Source organism: Pelodiscus sinensis, chromosome 16 (assembly GCF_049634645.1).
Source record: "Pelodiscus sinensis isolate JC-2024 chromosome 16, ASM4963464v1, whole genome shotgun sequence".
Taxonomy (NCBI): domain Eukaryota; kingdom Metazoa; phylum Chordata; order Testudines; family Trionychidae; genus Pelodiscus; species Pelodiscus sinensis.
Window position 1 is genome coordinate 35,274,452 of NC_134726.1, and position 23,590 is coordinate 35,298,041.

General features: G+C 47.1%; 1 protein-coding gene across 4 annotated transcripts in view; it reads right to left on the bottom strand.

Moving 5' to 3' along the window:
* CACNA1H (calcium voltage-gated channel subunit alpha1 H) overlaps nucleotides 1-4,932 on the bottom strand; it is a 572,675-nt gene extending 567,743 nt beyond the window's left edge. For 2 of the 4 annotated variants that reach the window (XM_075899793.1, XM_075899790.1), the window contains exons 1-2: nucleotides 4,743-4,932; nucleotides 3,948-4,252 (exon numbers count right to left, since the gene is read on the bottom strand). In XM_075899793.1, coding sequence (XP_075755908.1) covers nucleotides 3,948-4,237 — 290 coding nt within the window. In that variant the 5' untranslated portion in view covers nucleotides 4,238-4,252; nucleotides 4,743-4,932. The remainder of the gene's footprint in view (nucleotides 1-3,947; nucleotides 4,253-4,742) is intronic. The other 2 variants (XM_075899792.1, XM_075899794.1) reach the window with 2 other exon arrangements.
* Nucleotides 4,933-23,590: the final 18,658 nt, after the last annotated feature.

The window sequence follows — 23,590 nt, forward strand, 5'->3', positions numbered from 1 at the left end:
CTCTGCTTAAGCCACAGAAGCAAGCCATGCTTTTGACCCATACACTTAGGACTTACACCTGCTGTAGGTCATAGATGTGCTAGCCACAAATAGTTAGAGCTGTCGGGCTAGTCTCATAGCTAAATTGAGCTAGACTGACAAAGGTTTCAAGTCAGAAGCTGACCCACACTTTGGACCCATTAAACCTTCTTGATCTGCAGAAGCATTTGGTGTTTTCAGTACAGACCCCAATGTGTGCATAGAATACACTGTTGATTGCTGAACGCTCACTGGGTATTCATGGAAGGAGTTCCACTGAGTTCGGCAGGCACTATATTGGACCTTTTGAGAGGAAGTCAAGCCTGCACTGCAAGAACGCAAAGACCTGCTCTGCAATAAAAGAAGGTGGTTCATTTGCAGAACCCACACACTAAAACAGAGTCAATGCCTTCCGCTTAAAAAGAACAGCTTGGCGGGTGGCTGGATCCTTCCCAGCCCACTGGCACGCTGGTAAAATTCCTTTGTGGAGTTGTTCAGGAAGCCACACACAAGTCGCCAAGCTGCAGGCCTGGCCCAAGAACAGTTAGCAGAATGTATTCAGCGAAGGATAATGCAAACTACATACAAAGAGAGGATGGGGAGGTGCACCGCCTGCTTAGATAGGCCCATACATTCCCTATGTCATTAAATATTTAAAAATCAACGAGCAGATAATTGAGAAGGGAAAGGACTTCCCTTTGTTTTTTCTCCCTACACATAAATCACTGCCCAAGTCAGACTGAACAGAGAACTGCTTTTGCTTCAGGAAAAAGCATAACCTAATTATGAAAGGCACTCTTTTGCTTAAAGTGATCCAGCTTCCCAGATGATAAGGCATTTCCACAGAGCTATTCTCACTTTGCCATTACAAAAATGTAAAGATGTGCTGCTTCTTTTCATAAGAAAGGGAACTTTTAACGCAAAGCTTTCCAGTCCTGTGACTTATGGATCCATGCTCTGGTAGGCAGGGAGGGTCACACAAATTGCATAACTGGTTAGAAACCACCTCGGCGAACCTGACATTTCTTTCAAGCTCAGTTTTTTCCAAGACAGGTGTGAACTGCACGTTGGCCCTTATTCCTTTCCCCGTCCACTCCCCTCATCTGTCTAGCTGCTTTTTAAGTTTCACAAAAATGCTTTGGCTGCATTCCTTCCAAAGCTGCTTGACCTTCAGCTGAATGCGATTTGAAATGCATACAAGCCTCAGAGCTCAGTACGGTAATTTGGACTGAGCATTGTTTCATGGGCAATTGGAAGGTCTCTCTACTAACTTTTATGGTGCTTGACAAAAACCTAGCCAAATAGCTCCAGACACAGAGTCAATCAGGTTAGTCCTACCTCTATCTTTAAGGAAGTCACAATCAGTGTACAGAAAGAATCGGACAGTAATTACAAAGTGAAAACTACTGAAATTCCAATCTAGATTTATACTTGCTACTATAATTATACTTGTTACAAGCTGTGAACGCTGTTCTGTTAAAATACCCCCCCACTCAACTGCCAGTACCACTATAGCATAAAGCTTATATTGTTTTGATTAGATTTTGCCACATTAGTAACCAAACATAATTATCCATCTAAGTCTACTTATTTATGTCATACAGAGAACTCGGTAAGGGAATTTTGTTTCTTGTAAATACAATTGAAAGATCAGGGGGGAAAAAGTTGTAAAAAACCCCTCAAGCTCTATTGAAGAATCAAGTAGTGTAATGCTACACAATGGCTTGCATGCAATTACTGCTCCAAAGAAAACACTGTTACATATGATTCACTCCTCAGAAGGAAGATGTTGGCTGCTGCTGCTTCTTTTTTGTATAGCTCACAGTTAATGTCAAGACTATTTTTTGGATGTTGGCATTATCATTCTGATATGTAATATACAAGGATAAAAAATATTGATATTCCTTGAATCGGAAGAGAGGGCTTTTTCGCCTTCTCCCCATCAAATTGAAACATATTAACCTATTCAGGAGTGTATCGGGAAGGACAGCTCTTGACTCTCTGTATTGCTCGGATAGAAAAAAAAAGAAAAAAAGCTATTCTTGAACACTGGTTGTGTTAATTCTACACTTAAAAATGTATCATGTATATTTAATATTGAAGCAGCTACAATTATCAGTGAAAAGTGCCATTACTTGATTTTCACTTTTCTTCTCTATTCTATTTGAACAGCTACCGGGCCCAATTCTGCTCTCACTCCGGTTCCAATCAGGAGTAACCATATTTCAGATAATAGCTGGGGTAAAGCTAGTTTAAGAGAGAGGCAATTCCAGGCTATAAAGTTTGTGTATTCTCTCTTCAAGGATTTCTCTTAAGAATGGATTCCAGCAGCTTTCTGAAAAGGATTGTGTAATTCCTTCTAATGACGGCGTACAAATAGGTGCTGGTACGGAGAGAAAAAGTGATCTCAGTTGCACACCGGTTAACTAAAGTTAGATCAATAACCACCATATTAATAAATAATGCCTATAATAGCAATGGCAGGATACAAGCAGCAACCTACTGGCAGATATCAAGGAAATATAAGCATTAATTATCTGCACAATGTCAGTGCTACCTACATGACACATTTACATGTGCAGCAAAGCTAAAAGCTCAGTTCCTAAAGATCATCAAGGCGGATGAGCAACTCTGCTTTCACGTAAGACGTCTCTTGCATTTTCCTGAAATTCAGTGTTCTAATTGTCACAACTAAGAGCACATTGCTTAAAAAAAAATAAAACAATTGGGGAGGAGGGAAGGGAAATGGGCTCAGAAATGTGCAATGGGGAAGAGAACGGAAGTAAGGACTGTTGCACTTTCTCCATCCCCCGTTGTGAGACTATAATAAAGACTAAAAACCAAAACAGAAGCGTTCAGAACCCAGTCGGAAAAGGCAGGCAAGGAACTCAGCTTCTCAAACCAATTCTAATGTGGTTCATTTTCCAAGATAAAGTAACACATGGACTCTCAGGTCTCTTATAAACAGTTATTAAGGGGTTACTACTTGTCTCAAATTCCCCACAGCTTTTAACACAAATAAAGGGATGTCTTTAAACTTTACTCTTTCCTACCCCCCTGGACAAACAAGTAAAGTTGAAGGAATTCCGATTTTTTTGTTTCTTTGCAGGTCCCAAAATGAATTCGCTTTCTCTCTCTTTCTCCCCCTGCGAGGTTTGTTTTCTACGTGCATCCAGGAAAACAACATGAAGTGCACAAGGCCAGGTATGGTTTCTTTTGCCCTTTTTTCTTCGTGAATGGCACCAGGGCTTGATTGATTGATTTATGTTTGGCTAGAAGTACACGGTAACGCTTCCCGCACAGTAGCAGGGGCTGGGAGAACTTTCATCCACTCCCAGACCTATCAAACAGGACACACATTCTGATGCGGCTGGAGGACTTTGGATCCCAGGGCAGCCCGATAAATAATAAAAAATAAATAACAATAGAAACAATGCTAAAATCACACTGCTGATGAGAGCCACTGCTGCTCATCTTTCCCTGGGAGGCAGCAGCAAAGACCACCCATTCAGCACAAGGTATCTAACCCATTAGCTCCGAAAGGCACACCTCTAACTAACCACAGCTGTATTCAATTCTAGGTCAAAGAGGCTAGGAGCTGCTCCTTACACCAACTCCTCCTAGAAGTAGCCAGATCTCTTGCTCAAGGACTCACAAACCAACTGGCTTTCCAAGCTGCCCTAAAGTTAGATTCCTTTTAAAGCCTTCAGCCTGCCACCTTTGTCTGCCACAATCCTCCCTCGTGGCATGGACTTAACTAAGGTACTCCAAGCGTGGACCTGACCCATCCAAAGAAACAAACCAAATCAAACCGCCAGACAGGCCACTGCTAGGTCCTGGGCACAGATGGCCCTCAGGGGTGGAGGGCAGAGGGAACCAGCCAGCAGCACCGTGCAGCCCGGAGAGCCCGCGCCTCAGGGAAAGGATATGGGTTACAGACCAGTCTGAGGCACCAGCTGCGAGGCCGGGTGGTTTGCTTGAGGCAGAAGAAGACGGTGGGTGCCAGGGCCGGGTAAGGGACCTGTTCCTCCTCCTCCTGGGTTGGATCCCGGGCCGGGGAGCCTCCGGAGCCCAGGCTGCTCTGGATCGACTTGCAGGCACTGAGCACATCCTCATCCTCCCTGGGCTGGGCTGCCTGGCTGGGGAAGGAGGCGATGGGCACCCGGACTTCGTCGCTGGCCAGCGGCTGGAAGGGCTCTCTGCTCTCGCCATCAGTCATGATAGCAGCCGGGACCTGCAGGGCAGGGGGCAAGGTCACTTGGGCAACCTGGAGACCCCTGGGGGAAATACCAGGGAGCCCCATCCACCTGGGTGAGAGAAGGGAGGGGGGCAGGGAACCAAGCCCTGGCAAAGGGGGAGAGGGGGAGACAGATAATAGGAGAAGAGGGAGTAAAGAAAGAAGCTAGATGGGGGCTTCAGGGGGAAGCTACAGATTAGGCTGCCCCGGTGTCATCCTCTCCCCTGAGCTCCCCCAAACCAGCAGAAAAGGGGATAAGAGGGCTCCCTGACTGAACTCACCCCGGCAGGGGGGACTGGGGACCCCCTGGCTGTAACCGGTCGGGGGTGTGCCAGGGGCCAAAGCAGGGGGCGGCCTCTCAACCCCCCCAGCCAACTTTCCCAGGGTCCCCCCAAAGACACACCCAAGACGGGGGCTCAGCCCCCCCGCGCTGGCTGAGGGGGCTGGCAGGTGCCTGTCTGCGGGCGGGGGGCTGCCGGCTGCTTACCTCAGTGCCGCGGATGGCTGGCTTCCCAGCAGCATAGCCGGGACCTCCAGTTCACAGGAGAGCAGGCAGCAAGAGACTTCCCCGGACGCCGGCTGCAAGCAGCGGGGCTGCGCCCCGGGCGGGCGCCAGCCCCCCTGGTCGATCCCGCCGCCAAGGCGGGGCCCAGGCTCCGGGGTGGGGGCGTGGGGGGGGGGGCGCCTGGCAGCCCCGCAGCGAGGAGGGTGCAGGGGGGGGGTCTGACCCCCGCGCAGCAACAATCCCCGGGCGCGAGCCGCCGAGCCCCGCAGCTTTGCCAAGCGCCTCCCGTGCGCGCAGGAAACTTCGGCTGGAGCGGGGGAGGCGGAGGAGGAGGGCGGCCGGTGGGGAGGGGAGGGGAGGGGAGGGGAGAGGCGGCGGGGAGGGGGCCGGGATCCCGGCGGGGCGGGGAGCCGCGTCGCTTGCAGGGGCGCGCCGGGCAGGGGCGCAGCTGGAGAGGAGCGGGCAGCGCCGGGTCCCCGCCGGAGCCAATGGAGAGGGGCGGGGAAGGGGGGGGGGGAGGCTGCTTCAGGTGCAGCCGGCGGCTCCCCGCCCGCGTCTCCCCGCCTCCCTTTGTTCCCCGCTCGCCGCCACGCGTGCGGCCGCCGGGGCCCCCGCGCGTAAAGTTCCTCGCCGCGCGCGGAGCCCGCAGCGTGCGCCCGGGCAACTTTCGCCCTCCTGCATCGCGCGCCAACTTGCGCCCCCGGCGGGGGATGCCCGGGGCGGAACACGCGGAATCCCCTCCCCCCCCTCCAGTGTCTCCCGAGTCCTCAGGCCAGTTTTGCAGCCGTGTCCACCGGCTGACTCCGGATCGGAACCCTGACTGCCCATGGGCACCTGGGCCGGAGAGAGGAAAAGCTGGCCCGGGGCATGGCAAGTGGAGAGGCCGCAGCAGAGCTATAGAATTGTGAGCAGCGCTACTTTGCTTTTTGCAGCCCTGTGACTGGGGGGGCTGTCGGGATTATTATTTTTTTTAACTTGCCTGGCTTCATATCTGTGCCCCACAACCCCGCATCTTCTCCCCGAAGGAGGTCATTCGGTCACGCCGTGCGCCTGTGTTTCCAGAAGGATGGTTCCTGATTCATGTCATAGCTCAGGGATGCTTATAAAAAACCGTGAGGTTTGTATTTATTTAAAAACACACACACACACCCTGTAATTCGAATTGAGGCAAGGAATTCACAGCCCTTTGTTTTACAGCTCTCGTGGGAATTAATTCTGTAGCTGTTTTAAAAAATAAATACATAAACTGAAGTTGGAGGACGAGGCATTGTAATAAATTGCAGTGCTTTTAGCTAAGTAGCTAATCTTCTCCAGGGGCTTCGCTTTGAGGGATCAGAATAAACAGATATAAAGTTGTGAGAGGCGCTAACCCCTATATACTCCGCCTAGGAAGTTTTATTCTTTTGAGTGATTTCAAATGGCGTGAATCATCGGCAGGAAAAAGGGGTGGGGGAAGGGAAATAAAAAGATATTAGCCTGATCCCCTCCCCTCCTCTGGAATCTTTCAAAGGATGAGTTCATTATATACCACCACATTCAATTTGCAAATGCAGTTCCCTGTGCTATTCTTCCTGGCTAACAACTGGGGATTGATTGAAAGAGGAGGCCAAGGAGGCTTCAAAGCAGAAGGAGCCAACCTTAATGAACAGAGCAAGAGCTGGTTTTATACAGGCGCGTGCCCGCTTTCAAGGGCTGTTTTATTAGGTGTTTGCAGGATGTGATTAACAGCATGTGGTGACTTTATTATTGAGCAAACAATGCTCTGACAGAAAGGGCACCATCGGTAAAAACAAACATGAACTCTGCAAGAAAGAGATTGTATGCAGTTTCCCCACATTTTTTACAAGCTGATTAAGGCAAACAATGAACTGCCACCAAGAAGGGAAGAGTGGCAGTGGATTTGGGGACTGCTAGCCTAAACAAATCATTTTCCTGTTGTAAATCACCCTTTACGTTGGGCATGAAAATGGCCTTCACTGAAGCAAAAGAGGTTTATTAAAGGGGAAATATAGAGACACAAAGAGCAATCTAAAGGGAATGAGTAGCTCAAGCTATTGGTGATGGTCTCCCCAAATAAAATGTTTTTCATTTATATTGACATTGGAAAAGGTTGAGAAAAGGGCAACAAAAATGATTGGGGTTTGGAACTAGTTCCATAGGAAGAGAGATTTAAAAGACTGTGCCTTTTCAGCTTAGAAAAGAAGAGATGAGGGGGGATAGGATAGAGGTGTATAAGATCATGACTGGTGTGGAAAAAGAGAATAAGGAAAAATTATTCACTTGTCATAAGAACTAGGGGTCACCAAGGTAGCAGGTTTAAAACAAGTGAAGTTTTTCTTCACACAGTGCATGGTCAGCCTGTGGAACTCCTTGCCAGAGGAGGCTGTGAAGACCAGGACGTTAACAGGGTTCAAGAAAGAACTAGATATATGCATGGAGGTTAGGTTGATCAATGGCTGTTAGCCAGGATGGACAGGGATGGTGTGCCTAGCCCGTCAGAGGCTGGGAATGGGTGACAGGAGAGGGATCACTTGATGCGTCCCTGTTCTGTTCCTTCCCTCTGGGACACATGGGATTGGCCACAATCGGAAGACAGGACACTGGGCTAGATTGACCATACAGGGTAAGACCAAAGATCCCTGTTATGTTCCGTTCCACTGGCTTTTTAAAAAAGGGCGTCTTCTATAAAAGCAGGAATGCCAACTCCCAACAACTTACACAACCATCTTTAAAAGTACTCCCTGACCAGCTCTCCACAGAACAAACAGCATCCCCTGTCCTTTGCCAGGCATGGACTGATTGTCACAAGCCTTTATCAATCATTTCCATAGACAATGTGCCAAGTTGGACATGGTAAAGGTTTTATCACGTTGCCTTTATTGAGAGACTAACAAACTCTCTACACCAATGATGACATGCTATTTTGCACACCTGGAAGAGCTCAATAAGCCTTTTGAATAATGTGCTCAAACCTAGTCCAAAGGGGGTTTTTGTCTTTGACAAAAAGGGAGCAGGATTGGTACGAAAGTCTGTTGCTGATGAAAGATCTTTCGCTGTTGGTAACACAATGGTTTGTTTGCTCCCTCAGACTTTAAACCACACACGGTGGTGAGAAAGATGCAGCCTAATTTACTCCCAATTTACTCACCACTTTAACTCTTGATGACAATCAAAACACTCCAGCTTTACACCTGTGCCACTGAGAGCAGAAATTGGCTTCTGGTGTTTCATTAATGGCCTGCGAGGTTTATACCGATTGATGATGATAATTTAGGATACATGTGCATAGGACAGGCACTTAGCTTCCAACTTCACGGTCAAACTCAATGAGATGGGTAATGTCCTTAGCTGGTCTTAATAAAGTTACACACTGGCATTCATGCAAGTCGATTTCACTCTGTGTGCAGTGCAAAGTGGAGATTAGGAACATTCACAGTACAATGTCCAGTGCGCACAAACTCCCATGCAAAAGCAGCACTGTTCTGAGGGAGAGGTGGGGTGGATTTTGTCCTTTCTGGTGTGTGAAATGCATGAATGTCCAGAAAACAGTGGCACCCAGCTCCACCATGTGGGAAAAAAAAAATCTCAGGGGAACAAAGCAGTCAGCACTTGAAACAGCTGTCAGCACAAATGGTGGGTTAGATTACATTACAAATGTTTTTGATTTAATGAACACAAGCAATGTATCAAACCTTTTAATTTAAGTGTTAATTTAAAAAAAAAAGAGAGAGATTGAAGCAAAAAATCAAGTCAAAAGAGAACTTGAATAAAATAGGAAAATCATTAAAAGTCAGGAAAAAAGGCATGGACAGGCGATAGCTGGTCTATTCCCATCACAGTAAAAAGCCCTCAGACAAAAATCAACATTGCGATGGCCACACAAAAATGACCTTTTAGTAGAGGCCACACGAGTAGAATCTGCTGATGGAGATTAGCAAGAGAAGGCGAAACCCAACCTGACTGTTCTTCGCATTTATTGGGGGGATGAGTGTGGGGCCTTAAATTCATACAAAAAACACAAACAAGGCCAGACTCGTTAGCAGCCACATAAAGGCCTGATCATGGACATTCTTCAGCAAAAGCTTAGACCTCTGTGGAAGCAGATACCACAACGGCGACTGACCGCAGAGCTGAGGTGATTTCACAGGAAATAAGGAAAAAGGCCGTTGGGAGAACGTCATTTACCAAGGAAGCAGAATTCTGAAGTGTCAGCGTAACGCGGTGCAGGCCAATATTTGGGATTTATGCATCTCCTCATTCAGTTGTCATAATCCTAACGCTCATGCCTATTACCATGCATCTTTCCCAGCCTTTCGGAGCTGGCATGTCACCAAGGCAGGCCGGGGAAGTGCCTCTGCTTAGAGGCAAGAGAGCAATGAGTGTTGGGTTTACGCTTGGTAAATCTCCGCAAGCTCCCAGTGGTCCCAGGAGGGCTGTCTGACTCTGACAGGCTTGGCTCAGCCAGCCTCCCCCATGTCCAAGCCAGGTTGCTTCCAACCCAAGGCCCTGCTGTTGAGGCCATCTCAGGCCTAGCAGGGCACAGAGCTGGACCCATTACCACAGGGGGGGCTAGATGCAGACTGGCCACAGCCAGCCTAAGCCGGCCCCATGCGCCCCAGTTCAGGCCTCATTGGCCCAATGTAACCCCGCCCCCTGCTCATTCTGCACCCTGCCTCACGGGCCGGACCACACTGACGTCAAACCGTCCTCCGTCTCGGGACTTACCTTTTATTGGTTGCTGGTGGGAAAGGGCAGTGCCTGTTGAGACGCCTAAACTATAAATAGTGGTGGCTGCAGCCCCTACTCCCTTTTCCTCTGTGGCTCGGTATGGGAGGCGAGCGTGGCAGAGGTTGTGCCCCAGTCCTCTTTGGTTGCTGGGGTGGGTCATGCCCTTGGCTCCCATGTGGTGGAAGCACCAGTCCCATATCCCGTACTGGCCACACACACACCTTGCCAAGACCCCAGCCAGCTCCTGTGCCCTCCCTCCTGGCCAGACCCTCCAGTCTGCCTCTGCACCTAGCAGGCCAAGGTGGTGGTGGTGGTGGGGGGGGGGGGGGGAGAATGGCTCTCCACCTCCCCCCCCCCCCCCAGAAGAGGTGGGTCATTCATAGCACTGCCTGGGCTGCAGCGTCACTTCCCATCAGCCGTGTCTCGGAGCTGGAGCTGGTGCCAGGCGGAGGAGCACCCCAGAGCAAGCTCCCCGCCACATGGCCCGCCCTGGCTGCAGCTCCAGCCCCGGGGAATGGGGGAGGAGCATGGACTGCACCACGGCCAGGGTAGGCTGCGTGACATGTGCTCCTGCCCTGGCTGTAGCTCCAGCCCTGGGGAAGCTGGTGGTGTCGGGTGGGCCGTGTGCAGGCGCTTTGCTCTGTGTACTGGAGCCGGGGCCAGCTAGGCCCCAGTCAGGCAGCGGCCTGGGGCAGCCCCATCTGGCTGCAGGCAGGGCTGGTAGTGCCCCTCCCCAGGGCGGCACAGGTAGAAGAGGAGGCCACAATCCTGCTGCAGCAATCCTGGCCCAGTCCCTCACACAGCCACTGCTGCCTGGGTGCAGCAGTCAGCCACGCCTAGGTAAGGTAATCCAGGCCAGGGCCCCCTCCCCCTCCACATACTGTACTTCCCAGCACCCTGCCCTGCCTCCTGCACCTCCCACACCCCCAACCCCCTGCCCTGAGCCCCCTCATACACCCAACCCTGATTCCTACACCCTCCATCCCCAGCCCCCGCCATAAGATTGACAGAAGACAGACTGAAGGTGCACATGAAGCTGGATTCAACCAGTTATGACGTACACGTCAAAGAAATGCAAAAAGATGCCACAGCCGAAATCCCATGAAATAAAGTCTGCGAGTACAACGTTTCATTTCTGCTATTAGTCATCACCCTGTCAATTAGCAATAGCATTAAGTTGTAAACTTTCCGTTGTGCAAACAGGCATTCTTACACCGTTCATTGCCGACCCCTGGGCGAGAAGCAGCTCAGCTGGGGGCGTGGCGGGCGGCGGGGAGAACTGGCACCGTGGTTTGGAAGCTGATTTGCAATGGCCAAGCCCCCATCCCTCTCTGCCTGCAACTACATCCAGCACGTTAGCCCCCTCCCTTGCCATATAGTGTAGTTATTTGGGATTAACACGCGTAGTATTGTCCCCCTTTTAAAGATAAGGATAGGGTAGAATTTTAGAACAGAATTGTTAGTTGTCTCTGGGCATATTTTGCTTTTCTGCTTTGACCTTGTCCAGCACTTTTTATCCAAGGCTATTAAACATCCTCTGGGCATCACAACAACCCTGCAGATTTTAAAGAAAGCAGAAATGTATCCAGACGGATAGGCTAAGGCTCAAATGGCTCCATTACAATAATTTAAATCAGAACTAATACCGTGATCAGATAAAACTCAAGCTGACTTCCCTAAGGTCTTACAGCAAGCTGAGAACTGGGCCCAGCCGTTCTCAGTTACCTGCTCCTACCACTAGACCACATGTCCTCTGTAGTTATGAAAGTTGTATTTTCTTATGTCCACAAAATATGCTGGGTGCCAGTAGATTGGTTCTCTCCCATGAAATCCAGACAGCAAATCAAGCAATGTAGTGGAGTTTACGCCTCTTTTGTTTGAACGCACGAGTTCTGACAACCTCTTCTCACAGAGTTGGAAGGGTTGGTACAAAATATCTGAAGAAACACAGCTCTGCATCTGATGCCAAAATGAAATTAGGTCATTCCCATACTTTGAAAGATTCGCTATATTTTTATGCCCATTGAGCAGGCATTATAGATAGGCAGTCCGAAGGCCTTGAGTGCTTTATGTAATATTAGTTTTACTGGATCTAATTCTAGCTAACCCAAATCTGTGTTTTTCTGATTGCAGAAAAGCCTTCAAACAAGGGACAATCTAGCTAATAGTGCTTGCATAAATCATTCTCAAAATAATGAGTATCTGTAGAATGAATTCATTTAGCTAAATAGATGGAGGACCACTTAAAAGTTATTTGGAAAGATGAACAAAAGAGAAGGGAAATGAAAACCAGAATACTCTGATGAGAGAAGGGAAAATTCTATTAGAAACAATGAATTTGTAATAAATTCAAAATGTTGAGCGGATTTTTTTTTAAAAAAAAAGGAAGGTTGGCAACGGGATGATTTGGCTGCTCTGGTGCTAAAATGTATTTTAATTAAACATCACAAGATGTTAAATGCATTTAAAAATAGATAGATAAATAGGTGCCTGGAAGAAGTTAGATTTTACGGCTCTGATATTCATTTTTCAGGTTCAACACTAATCTGCCATTTCTTCTGTAAGAAAAAAAAATCTCTCTCCTCAAGGTATTTCTTCTATTTCATTAAACGTATTATCTGTACCTTCAAGAAAAACCTATCTATTGCTTCAATAAGTTAAAGTGCATATATCCACTGGCATAACAAGAGGGCAAATTTTGTTCTCATTCAGGCTCTGCTCTTTCTCCCTTTGAAATCAATAACAAACTACCCAGTGACTTTAACAAGCGCAGAACTTTTCCACTGATTTAGGTTCTGAACCTGTAAGACACCGAGCATGTCTCATGAGGTGTGCTCCTCTCGGATTCAAGGGCATTCAACATTTTAGTGTTGCTGGACATGAATATACTAATATTTAGCTCTTATGTAAAACGTTTGCTGAGTAGCTCTCAAAGCATTTTACAAAAGAGGCTAGCACCATTATCCCCACTTTACAAATGGGAAAACTGAGGCAGACAGCAGGGACGTGACTTACCCAATGGCACCCTGAAAGCCAGAGGCACAGTCAGGAATAGGACCATGATGTCCTAAGTCCCAGTTTAGTGCTCTATCCACTGGGCAAAACCACCTCTCCAATAGCTGCCCAATAGAGACGGACAAATTTTAATAGTGAAGCAATTCTTGAAAGGTTCCAAATGCCCTTTGCTTCCCAAATCCAGAATAACTCCTCTCAACACAGTAGAGTTATAGACTTCTGTATGTATAAAACCTTGGAGAATCTCACACTACTTTACAAACAGAGGCTAAAACTCTTCTCTCTAATCCCTAGAGTGTAGATTTCTTATCCAGACAGCAGATTTCTACAGAATACCCCACTCATTTTACGGGGAAGATTCTTAGCTGGTATAAATTGTTGTCGCTCTGTTGATTTGAATGGAGCTAAGCCAGTTTACACCAACCCTCCTATGTGGAACTTCCTTGAGTGACTGATGTGCACACAGATTAACTCATGTGCTGCAGTCTGCATTATGGTAAATAGCGATACAGGATAACTCACAGAATGTTGCTTCATAGATGTGTACAGGTAGCGCTTCATGGACTATAGAAAATATTCCCTATTCTGGTGAAGAACGTGATAGCTGTTCAATAACACACAGCAATGGCAAGCTGCACTGCACTTATGTAGACCTGCACTCTGCATTTTCACCTGTCTGCAGATTAGATTTTGACTGGTTTAGCTGATTGAACAAGAGCAAGTCCTGTGCCCACATGCAAATTGTCGGTGTGATGGATGGGAGGGGTACTACCCTTTTCTAGACAGCCCAGCATTCAGTAATTAAAGGGTTAAAACCAGAACCGTGGGAATCCAGGAAGGGCTGGCACGGAGCCAGGATAGCCAATGGGAAGAGAGTGGAAGAAGTCTGAAATGCAACAAGGCAGTTTTCCCTTTGTATGTGAAGTTGGAGCAATAGCTGGGGAGAGAGAGAGATGGACTGAACCAGGAATAAAGGCTTGGATTGTTTTTAGTGATAGCTATGCCTAAGGAAAGAATGAAACAAACTACAGGACTATGTAGCACTTTAAAGACTAACAAGATGGTTTATTAGATGATGAGCTTTCGTGGGCCAAACCTGTATTTTGTTTCAGCTACACCAGACTAACACGGCTACATTTCTACCACTAAGGAAAGATTAAACCTTGGAATAAAGGATATGTAAGTGAACAGAGAATGCTTAGTTAGATACAATCCATTTATTTTCATTGTTTTTAGTTCAGTTAAACTCTTCTGTGCTAAACCCCCGACCTCCTGTACACTGTAACTGAACTGAGTTCCAAGGAAGCAATTCTCTGTGCTTTACATTTTTTTTCTTGTTGTTGCTCTGTGACACCTACCAACCGAGTATGCTTTACCAAGGCTGGTCATCTGAAGAAGTGGGCTATGCCCACGAAAGTTCATGATCCCACCTACATGTTTTGTTAGTCTTTAAAGTGCTATCAGACTATTGCTTTTTAAGTTGTTCTTGGTTTTGTTAATTTTTAAGACTATAATCTATTCTTGTGTCCTTAAAAACAAACAAACAAAAACCCCAGAACAAGGAGGTTTTGTGTGCATGTGCCTGAGACTGAAGGTCTGCCATTAAGAAATTATGGATTGTTTTCAAGCTCTCTCCTAAGGGAGGGTTAAAGAGCTTGGGGTTATTCCACAGGGAGACGTTCCCAAGGGGTTTTTCCTGGCCTCAAGGGGTTTTTGCATTTGGGTGGTGGCAGCCATACTACCTAACGACAGGGAGTCTTTGACCTTGGGGAGTTTTTTTAAACAAAAGCCTTTAGCGGCAAGGTATTTTAAAGTCTCATGCGGGCCTCCACCTTCTGCACTTGACGTGCCAGAGTGGGGAACTGCCTTGACAGTCAGGATAGTTGCCCCCCCCCATGCAACTATCCTGCAATTGGATTAATCCAATGGGTGTGACATTAATGCGGGTGTGGAGAGGCTGGGGGAGGGGGGGAGTGTTCCCTCTAAGAGTTTCCTCCCACCAGCAGAATGAATTTTGTGTTGTGCACCAGTACCGAATTCATGTGGCTTGTTTGGATGTGCCATTGTGGCACCCAAGTTATTAATAAATATCTATCTTTCCCCTCTGCTGCCATGTGTCCTCCCCTTGCTCCATCAACTCCCCTGGTGCCTGCTGCCCCCAACCCCTCACCCTCCTCTGCTGTCCTGACTCCTGCCCTTCGCCTTCCTGAGACCTGCCCCTCCTCCACCAGCCCTTCTCTCCCTCCTGTGCCCACTCCTCCAGTAGCCCCACTCTGATCATGAGAGCTACCCCTCCTCATCCCTTCTTCTAACACCTTCCTCACCCCTCTCCTCTAGTGCTGGTCCCTCCCCTGCAGGTGTCTGCCCTTCTGCTTCACCCCCAGAATCCCCTGGCACCTGCACCTTCCCTTACCCCTGCACCCTCCTGGTGCCTCCCCCTTCCCTCACTGCCCCTGCCACCTTTGCCCTTTTTTCCCTTATGCCCATCCCCTCACTACCTTATGCCCCCATTCCCCTCATGCCCCTGTGCCCTCACACATGACTTGCTCCAACCCCACCTTCCTCATGCCTACCCCTTCTGTCAAGCCTTCTCCCAGCACCTCCCCCCACATCCCCAATGTCCTTCCCCTCTCCTCTTCCAGCATCACCCTGTCCCCCCTCCCACTGACCCCTCCCCTCCTGCCCTTTTCCTCATTGTCTCCACTTCCCCCCTAGTATTTGTGTCTCCTCTACCATGTCCCTTTGGTGTCTTCCCCTTTCTTCCCCTCTCCCTTCCCCCTCCGTACAAGCCCCTTCCACCCCTTCCCCTTTCTTCCTCCTCCACCCTCCCCCACTGCAAAAGCTCCTTCCTCTCCCATCTCTTCCTCTTATTCCACCTCCCCTTACCTTCAGCTTCTGCTTTACAGCTTGCAGGGCTGAAGTCAGAGCCAGTCCAAGCTGAAGGGCCGGGAAGGGGCACCCCCGGGGTGCCGTATAGTGCTGCAGGGCGGGGCGCCGCGTGGTGCTGCCGAGACAGGCGGGCGCTCCCCCAGGTGCTTCAAGGGTGCTGTGCCATACTGCTGGGCCGGGCAGGGGTGCTCCTGAGCACCTCAGGGGTGCTGTGCGGTGCTGCTGTGCCATGCGGTGCTGCCGTGCCATGCGGTGCTGCCGGGCCGGGTGGGGCCCAGGGTGCAAAAATGGCTCAGGCTAGCCGGCCCGAGACATTAGGGTGTGCCTGGGCACACCCGGCACACCCCGTGCGCATGCCTATGCAGACCTTACAGACCAAACACTTGGCCATAACTCAAAATGTTCGTAAGTCAAACCTCATTGCTTTACATTGCAACCATGCTGTTTGTAAGCAGGAGGACCGCCTTTACAACCACTTAATGGGAGGTTTGGTCATAAATGCAAACAGTCATATATCAACCATTCATAAATCAGGGACCAGCTGTATATAAACAATACTACCTCTGTGAAGGATTTCTTGGTAGTCTGTGGCCAAATCCTTGGATAACGTTCCCAGTACAACTAACTAGACTGCTTGGTCTGAGGTGCTTTTGAACCTTGTGGTACCTGTGTATTCCCAGCATTTAGAGTAAAGATGATGACTTAGGTGACCGCTTGACCACTTTCACCAGTTTGTCCACCCTCTTGCATTGGAAGACTAAACGGTTTGGGGGACATCTAACAGATAATTTTGTGCAGGACTCCCATCAGTGTTAGTGGGTGTTGCATCAGGCCTACAAACATCTGTGTTGCAGAAGAAACAGGGTTTTCTTGTATTAATACTCCAAGAATAACTATTTCACTGGGTAAACTTAAAAAACAACAAATAGTCTGGTGGCACTTTAAAGACTAACAAAACATGTAGATGGTACCATGAGCTTTCCGACTTGCCCTGTCTTCTCACTCAATTATTCTCTCTCTCTTTGCTCTCCTTCCCTGTTCCCCTCCAGTCTTCCCTCCGTCTCTCGAATCTTTTCGCTCTCCTGCCACAGTTTAATATAACCTTTGTTTACTATCCTCTGACGGCACCTTCCCCCTTTTTTCCCTTCAACTTACTATTTTCAATGTTAACTTTCCCACAGGCACCTGCTGCTCTTTTAAATGTCTGTCCGGGAATCTGTGTAAACATATTGGGTGGTCCTGATGCTGTTTTGGTAGCTATCCATCATAACAACATGTATATGTCTACATCTCATTGGTACGAGAACACCTCATTCCCTTCCCTCACTGACAGTCGTTTTCGTGAGTAATTTTTTTCTGCCTCATTAACTTCCATATCAATCTTTGATGCCCTTATGGAGCAGCCTACAGATTTTCAGACTGCTCACAGTACTGGAATAAGAGCTCTGACTTCCGTAGGCGTTGGGTGTGAAATTCACACTAGCGGGGCAGAGACCATCTTGAAGTCCCACCTGAACCTCTAAAATAGGGCTTAAATGAGATCTAAGTGATGCCTGGGGTCAAATTTCACCATCTGAGTTTCCTAACCTGTGGAAGAGGCTCATTCTTCAGTAAGAGGCTTCTTCTAGCAATTTTTAAGAGCAAAGCCCAAACCATGACATTTTAATAGCTGGATCCCTCCTTCACCTAAAAAACCTGCTTCTACTCTTCTATTTCAGCATATAACACGTCACATACATCCTTCGGAATACGTGTATTTAAAGCCCACAAGTTTGGGGAAGGGATGAAAATTGCTTCACAGTTTTCTCCTTTCTTGAGTTCACTGACATAATTTATTTACTTTTCATATCATCTTTGGAATCACTAAATGTAAAAGTGTCCAGAATAAGTCATAAAATACGCTCAGCTCTCCATCTTATATATAACAGTTTTAGCAAGTACTGTAAATAAATTATTTTTTGTAATAAATGTTTGCTAAAAATTATTGCTGTGTGAATGTGATGCTCACCAAAATTATGAGGCAAGCAGAATGAAATCATCTGTTTACCCACAGTACAGGTACAGTCTGAGTAGTGAGAGTTTAGGCTTCCATGCTACTCTTTACGGTTCCCTAGTATGTATTATTGCAATGCCTAAAAACCCCAGACAGGGAGCAAGACTCTAGTCTCTATTATGTCAGGTGCCATACTGACAGCTTCTGCCCCAAAGACTCCATCTACACTGCAAGGTTTTTGGGCAAAAATGTGCAGCGTGTCCAAACCTCAGAATCGCTTCTGTGCAAGTAAATCAGCAGAACAGAGGGCTTTTTCCGGTGTAGGTAAACCTCCTTTTACACGGCATAACTCCTTTTTGCGCTAAAGCTGTAGCACAAAAAGGCATGTGTGGATGCTCCTCAGGGGTTTCTTGTGCAAATAGGGCCTATTTGAAAAAGCACAGGTGCTCTGATGGCCATTCTGTGAATGGCCAGCAGAGCTTTCTTGCGCAATAGTGTCCATGCAGCATGGCCACTCTCTTGTGCAAAAGGGCATCGTAAAAGCAATGCACTTTGAGGTGTGGATGTGCTTTTGCGCAAGAAGTTTTTGCACAAGAACTCTTCCGCAAAAGACTTCTTGTGCAAAAACCCTGCAGTGTAGACGTAGCCTAAGAGTTTACAGGCCTCCAGGGCTTCAGAAAGCCACCAGCTCTTTGATACTTTTGACAACGGCTGTCCAGGAATTTTCTGTCTGACAATAATTGGATGGAAACTGTCCTCTTCACAAAAATCCACATTTTCTGCAGAAAAATCTAAGTGATGGCTAACTGGCAGCACACAGAGGCTCTTGCCAATTTCAGTTTCAGCAGCCATGGGCTGGGGGTGGTGATGAGGAGGTTGAATGCAAGGGCACCTTGCCTTTGGCAGCCTATTTCCTAAGTGTCAGATTAGGATCTAAGACTACGGTCACGTCTTCACTACGCAGAAGATCGAAGCTGCTGCAGTCGATCTTCTGAGGTTTGATTTAGCAGGTCTAATATAGACTTGTTAAATCAAACTCAGAGGGCATCCCGATCGGCACCAGTACTCCTGCTCCTCAGGAGGAGTAAGGGAAGCCAATGAGAGTTAACACCCTTTGACCTCACACTGTGTGGATGGCGCAGAAACGCAATTTAAGATCCATCAATTCCAGCTGTGTCATTAACATAGCTGGAGTTGCATCTCTTAATTTGACCTTCCACTGTAGTGTAAACCAGGTCTAAAGATCTTTCTCGTCTACCCTGGGGTTGAGAGTAATGGCTGTGTGAATAGGGGCATGCACCAAAGTGTTGTGCTGTAACTGTCCTGTTTGGATGGTGTGGGTGAGCATTTAAAGCTCCTGAGTCTTTGAAAAGAACAACTTTCATGCAAACTTGTGGACCTTTATGTTTGCACCTTCAGCATCCACACGGGGGAGTTACAGTGCAACACTTTGGTGCACACTGCTGTTCACACCCATTTAGTCCGAACTGCAGGGCAATGTAGCTATGCCCTTAGGCTCTCTTGTCTGTACACAGGTCTATCACGCATTTGCAATGTGAAAAATTGACAGAAAGTGGTTTAGAAGTGTATCAAAACAGTCACTTAACATAGGCGCCCGGACCGCCAGACTCGGTCAGGGTCCCTGACAGCGTCCAGTACCAGATGCTCTTACTACATTTAAAAGGCAGAGCTGCAGCAGTCTGGCCCCAGTGCAAGCCGGGATTAAAACAGTCCCAGCTCATGCCGGATCCTGAATCTACTGCTCTGGCTCTGCAGTTTAAGTGTAGTATGAGCTAGGCACAAACACGGTATCGCGTACACGACGAGTCATGGACTTGATACTTAACTTCCTTAAGAAGAAAGCAGATGTGGGATACTCTGCCCCACTCCCCTCCCCCATCAAGATCACATCTCATCCTGATCACTAATAGTTAAAGACTGGCCGAAGTGGTTTATTATTCTTTCCACAACATGTGTTATAACTATTATCATTCTGGATATTTTTGATATCTATACACGCATCTAGTCCCTTTTGGAATCTTCCGTTCTTTACCTTGATAACTTCCAGTGTCAATGAGTTCCACAGTGCAATTTTGAGTTGGAGGGAAAGTATTTCCTTTTATTGATTCTTAATCTCCCAACTTGCAGTTTAATAGACTGTCCTGGGCAAGGTGCGGGGGTTGCTCCAGGCGCAAGGGGCCTTGGGAAGAAAAGAGAGTGGGGGGCTAGCCTCCTGCAGCCAACCTTTCATCACTGCCTGGCATATACTATCTGGGGTTCCCTCGTAGTGATCTGAAGTGCCCAGGGCATTTGCCCTTCCCCAGCCTCCAAGCAATTAATTGTTCTTGGGTTCTGAGTCAGAAGAACAGAAGCTTCTGATCAACTGTCTCTAGGCCATTCATTATGTTATATAAAATGTATCGTGTCCCCTTTTCTCTCTCTTTTCTAAAGGAAATTAGAAAACATAAAATAAAGAAGCAACTCGTGCAGAATTTTAAATCTAGCTGCATGTTAACACAGATTTCCCATTCTTGCTCAGCCCTTTTTAGGGAAGACATTATTGTAACTGATTTCATTCTCATTTGTGAACGCATTTCTGGTGCCACCCAGAGAATTCGAAATCACCGAGACAGAGAGCTGATGGTGCAACTCAGCGATATTTGCTGGATGCTCTGACCTTTGTTGTACCAAGAACAAAATCTTATGGGAAGAAGAAAAAAAAAAAATCTTTCAAAGAGCTGTTATTAGTTTCAACCAATTACCCAAGAAGATGATTTGAAAAGGAAGAGACTGGCTGGTTACATTAAATAATGTTTTGCTCAGGAAACAATTAATTGTGTGTGTGATCTCTGTGTTGCCGTTAGACACACACATCCACAGACAGGTAAGTAGTATATTAGACACTCTTAATGATGGTCAGGGCTGCTGACAGAATGGCCAGGTCGTTGGACAAGGCGGGAGTGACTCCGGGCTCCCAGAAGGAGCGGAGCCTTGGATGGAATGGGTGGGGTTGGGGCTAGCCTCCCCCAGTCCACCCATAATCACTGTCTGGTCTGCACCACCCGGTAAAGTTACAAACTAATACCGCGACCCCTCTGAGACTTTTTTCCATGCCTGTGGTGCTCTTTTGAGCAGTGTAATGTTCTGCTGATGGGGAGAGACTCTGGCATTTCCTTGTTGCTGGTGCCTTTTCCTGTTGCCTTCTCCTGCCAGAGCCTGTCATTTTCCAGCAAAATTGTGAGCACCTCCCTGCTGACAGAGCCTTTCGCCATAGCACATACTTACATGTGTAGTGCTAGTACTCTACATGCTGCCAAAAGTATAGACACAGTGTAAGTGACTTGGTCAAGGTTGCATATAGAATCTGTGGCAAAGCCAGGAATGGAATCCAGGTCTCCCATGTCACAATCCTTAATTACAAGCACAATCTTCCTCTCAATCCCCAGTGATGTATTTAGAGGGGAATCCAAGGAAAATGAACCTAGTGAAATTCATATTATCTTCTCCTTCCTTCAGCACAAGAATGTATTAAGCTAAAGCAAGCCTATTAAGAACATTTGGAAGCCACACGGAGTGGAGTGGCTGACTTTACAAGATGTACAGCAACATCTGCCTCAAAAAACCCCCTTGCATTACTTCAGAAAGCGAAAATAAATACCTTAGCATTTAAAAGGATTTTATTATTGAGAGACCAATACTTCATTCTATCAAAATCTTTTTATACAGTTGTAGCCAAATGAATAAATGTTTTAGCATTGTTAGAAACTGTCCTACCAGGCAGATAGCAATAATAGGAATCATTCTGACAGAACTGTGTTAGCCTCACTAAACACAAAGATGAAAGAACAATGGTTGTAAAACTAGCCCTCCAGGGGACTTATATATCCAGGGAAGAAGATGCCATAATTTGGGCCAGGAAGACTATAGGAATCAGTGACACTTATTCATCTTAATGTGTCTGGATGAAGAACCTGTATCTACCCAGAATTTGGACAAGCGCTAAACTGCTTTTTAGTGAACATCAAAATCCTGATATTTCTAAAGTAAGACAAGGGGCCCATGTGCATTTAAGAACATAAGAACGGCCATAGGGGTCAGATCAATGGCCCATCCAGCCCAGTATCGTGTCTGCCAACAATGGCCAATGCCAGGTGCCCCAGAGGGAGGGAATACAACAAGTACTCCTCACGTGATCCCTCCCCCGTCACTCACCTCCAGAGAAACAGAGTCTAGGGACACCATTCCTACCCATCCTGGCTAATAGCCATTGATGGACCATGAAACTATCTAGCTCTTTTTTGAACCCTGTTAAAGTCCTGGCCTTCTCAACATCCTCTGGCAAGGAGTTCCGCAGGTTGACTGTGCGCTGAGTGAGGAAACACTTCCTTTTGTTAGTTTTAAAGCTGCTGCCTATTTGTGCACCTACTTTTGCATATGCAATTCACAGAGCCTGCATGCAGCGAGAGAGCATTTTATTCATTTTCCAACACAAGTGGCTGAGAGGCAGGTGCAGAGACTTAAGACCTCGTTTAGGGCCAGATTCACCACCCTGGTGTCCTCTGAGAGCCACATGATGTGTGTTGCTTGTATCATGACAGGAATATAATGATATAGCAACATCTCAACACTTCCCTGAATCTCCTAATCCACGGACACAAAAGAGGGGATTTGTTTCAGTTTGGCTGGATTCCTATCCTCCCCAGTCTGCCCAGCCCTGTTAAATATCCTTAGTAAACGGAAACCCTCTAGAAAACGATCAAAAAGAGGCATCCTTGGTTGTGACAGCTGGCACAGAAGAACACTCACCCAGCGCAATCTCACTCTCGTCTAGTTCACATCCCAAGGGGATGAGGATGAAGAGCATCAAGGCAAAACAGTTGTCACGCTGGGCATTGCAAATCCAAAGGGAATCCTATTACTGAAACACCAGGAAAACTGCTCTCCAAACAAAGCACTGGGGGAAGGGCACAGACACAGGAAATTAGAATGTTTAACTACCGTGCCAGTTCCCAGGGTGCAGGCAGGACTATTGCACAGCTGTGTCTCCTTAGCGCTGCATCCTGCGATGGCACTAACATTGCCTTGCTGCTGAACAACCACTTCTTCTGGTTGTGACTGGCTCCCAGCTACACAGCCAGAGTGCTATTAGCTAGCCACTCAGACTACTTACAGGCCAACATCCACATGTTCTTAGTCCCAGCCATCGGCTCAGAAATCTGCATCTTGTGCTGCATAGTGCCCCAGTATAAGTGCATAACAAATCCATCATTCCAACAAGGGAAAATGATACATGCACCAGCCTTTTTATCCCAGATGGTGTTTCCTACAGACTCGAATCCAAACAGGGGTTTAGACAGAATGATGAGATACAATCTATATTTCTTTAGTTAATACACGTAAGTGGTTACAACTGGTAAGGCATGAAAGTCAGAATTGGACACAAAAGTAGTAACAGCGAAACATGCAAGCTAATAGCTAAATTACCAAGATAACTGAACAAGCAAAAGTTTTGTCTCACCATATGCTGTTGTCAGTTTCATAGATGGGTCCTCCTCCAACCTGGCACCATTCCCCCTTAGGTCTGTTCTTTGAGAACTGTTGATGTTATGAGCAGAAAGACGGGAAGGGAAGGTAGAGACCATTGTTTCTCATTCTTATACCCTCTCCTCTCCTTGATTATTATTTCCTACTGAGGTGCAGACAGTCTTTTGTCTACTTGAGGTTTGATACATTGCTGAGATTAAATTTAAATGTCTTGTTTACTCATTTCTAGTGCTGTCAAATGGTTGATCAAGCTGTTGATCACTCTTTAATCCCTACCTGAAGGTCTAGAATATCTATGTCTTTGAAAAACAGGTTTGGAATGTCCTTTCTAACTCTGGAACATGTAACAGCAATATAATGCAGCAAAACCTCATAACTTTACACACAGTGTTGATATACATATTTTACCAGGACAATAGTGGTCAGCAGATTATGAGTTTCCAAATGATACCTCACAAGACATTTTGTACAACATTTATCAGAGTTGTAAAAGCGGTAGTCATAATAGTATAGATCAGTGTTTCCCAATTGGTGCTCCGCGGAACCCCAGGGTTCTGCGAAGCAAAAGTAAGGGTTCCCCTCCCTCTTGCTTGACAAATTGCGCAGCAGGGGTTTTTTTTTTTTTTTTTGCTCAACAAATTTTACCCTGGCAACCCTAGGG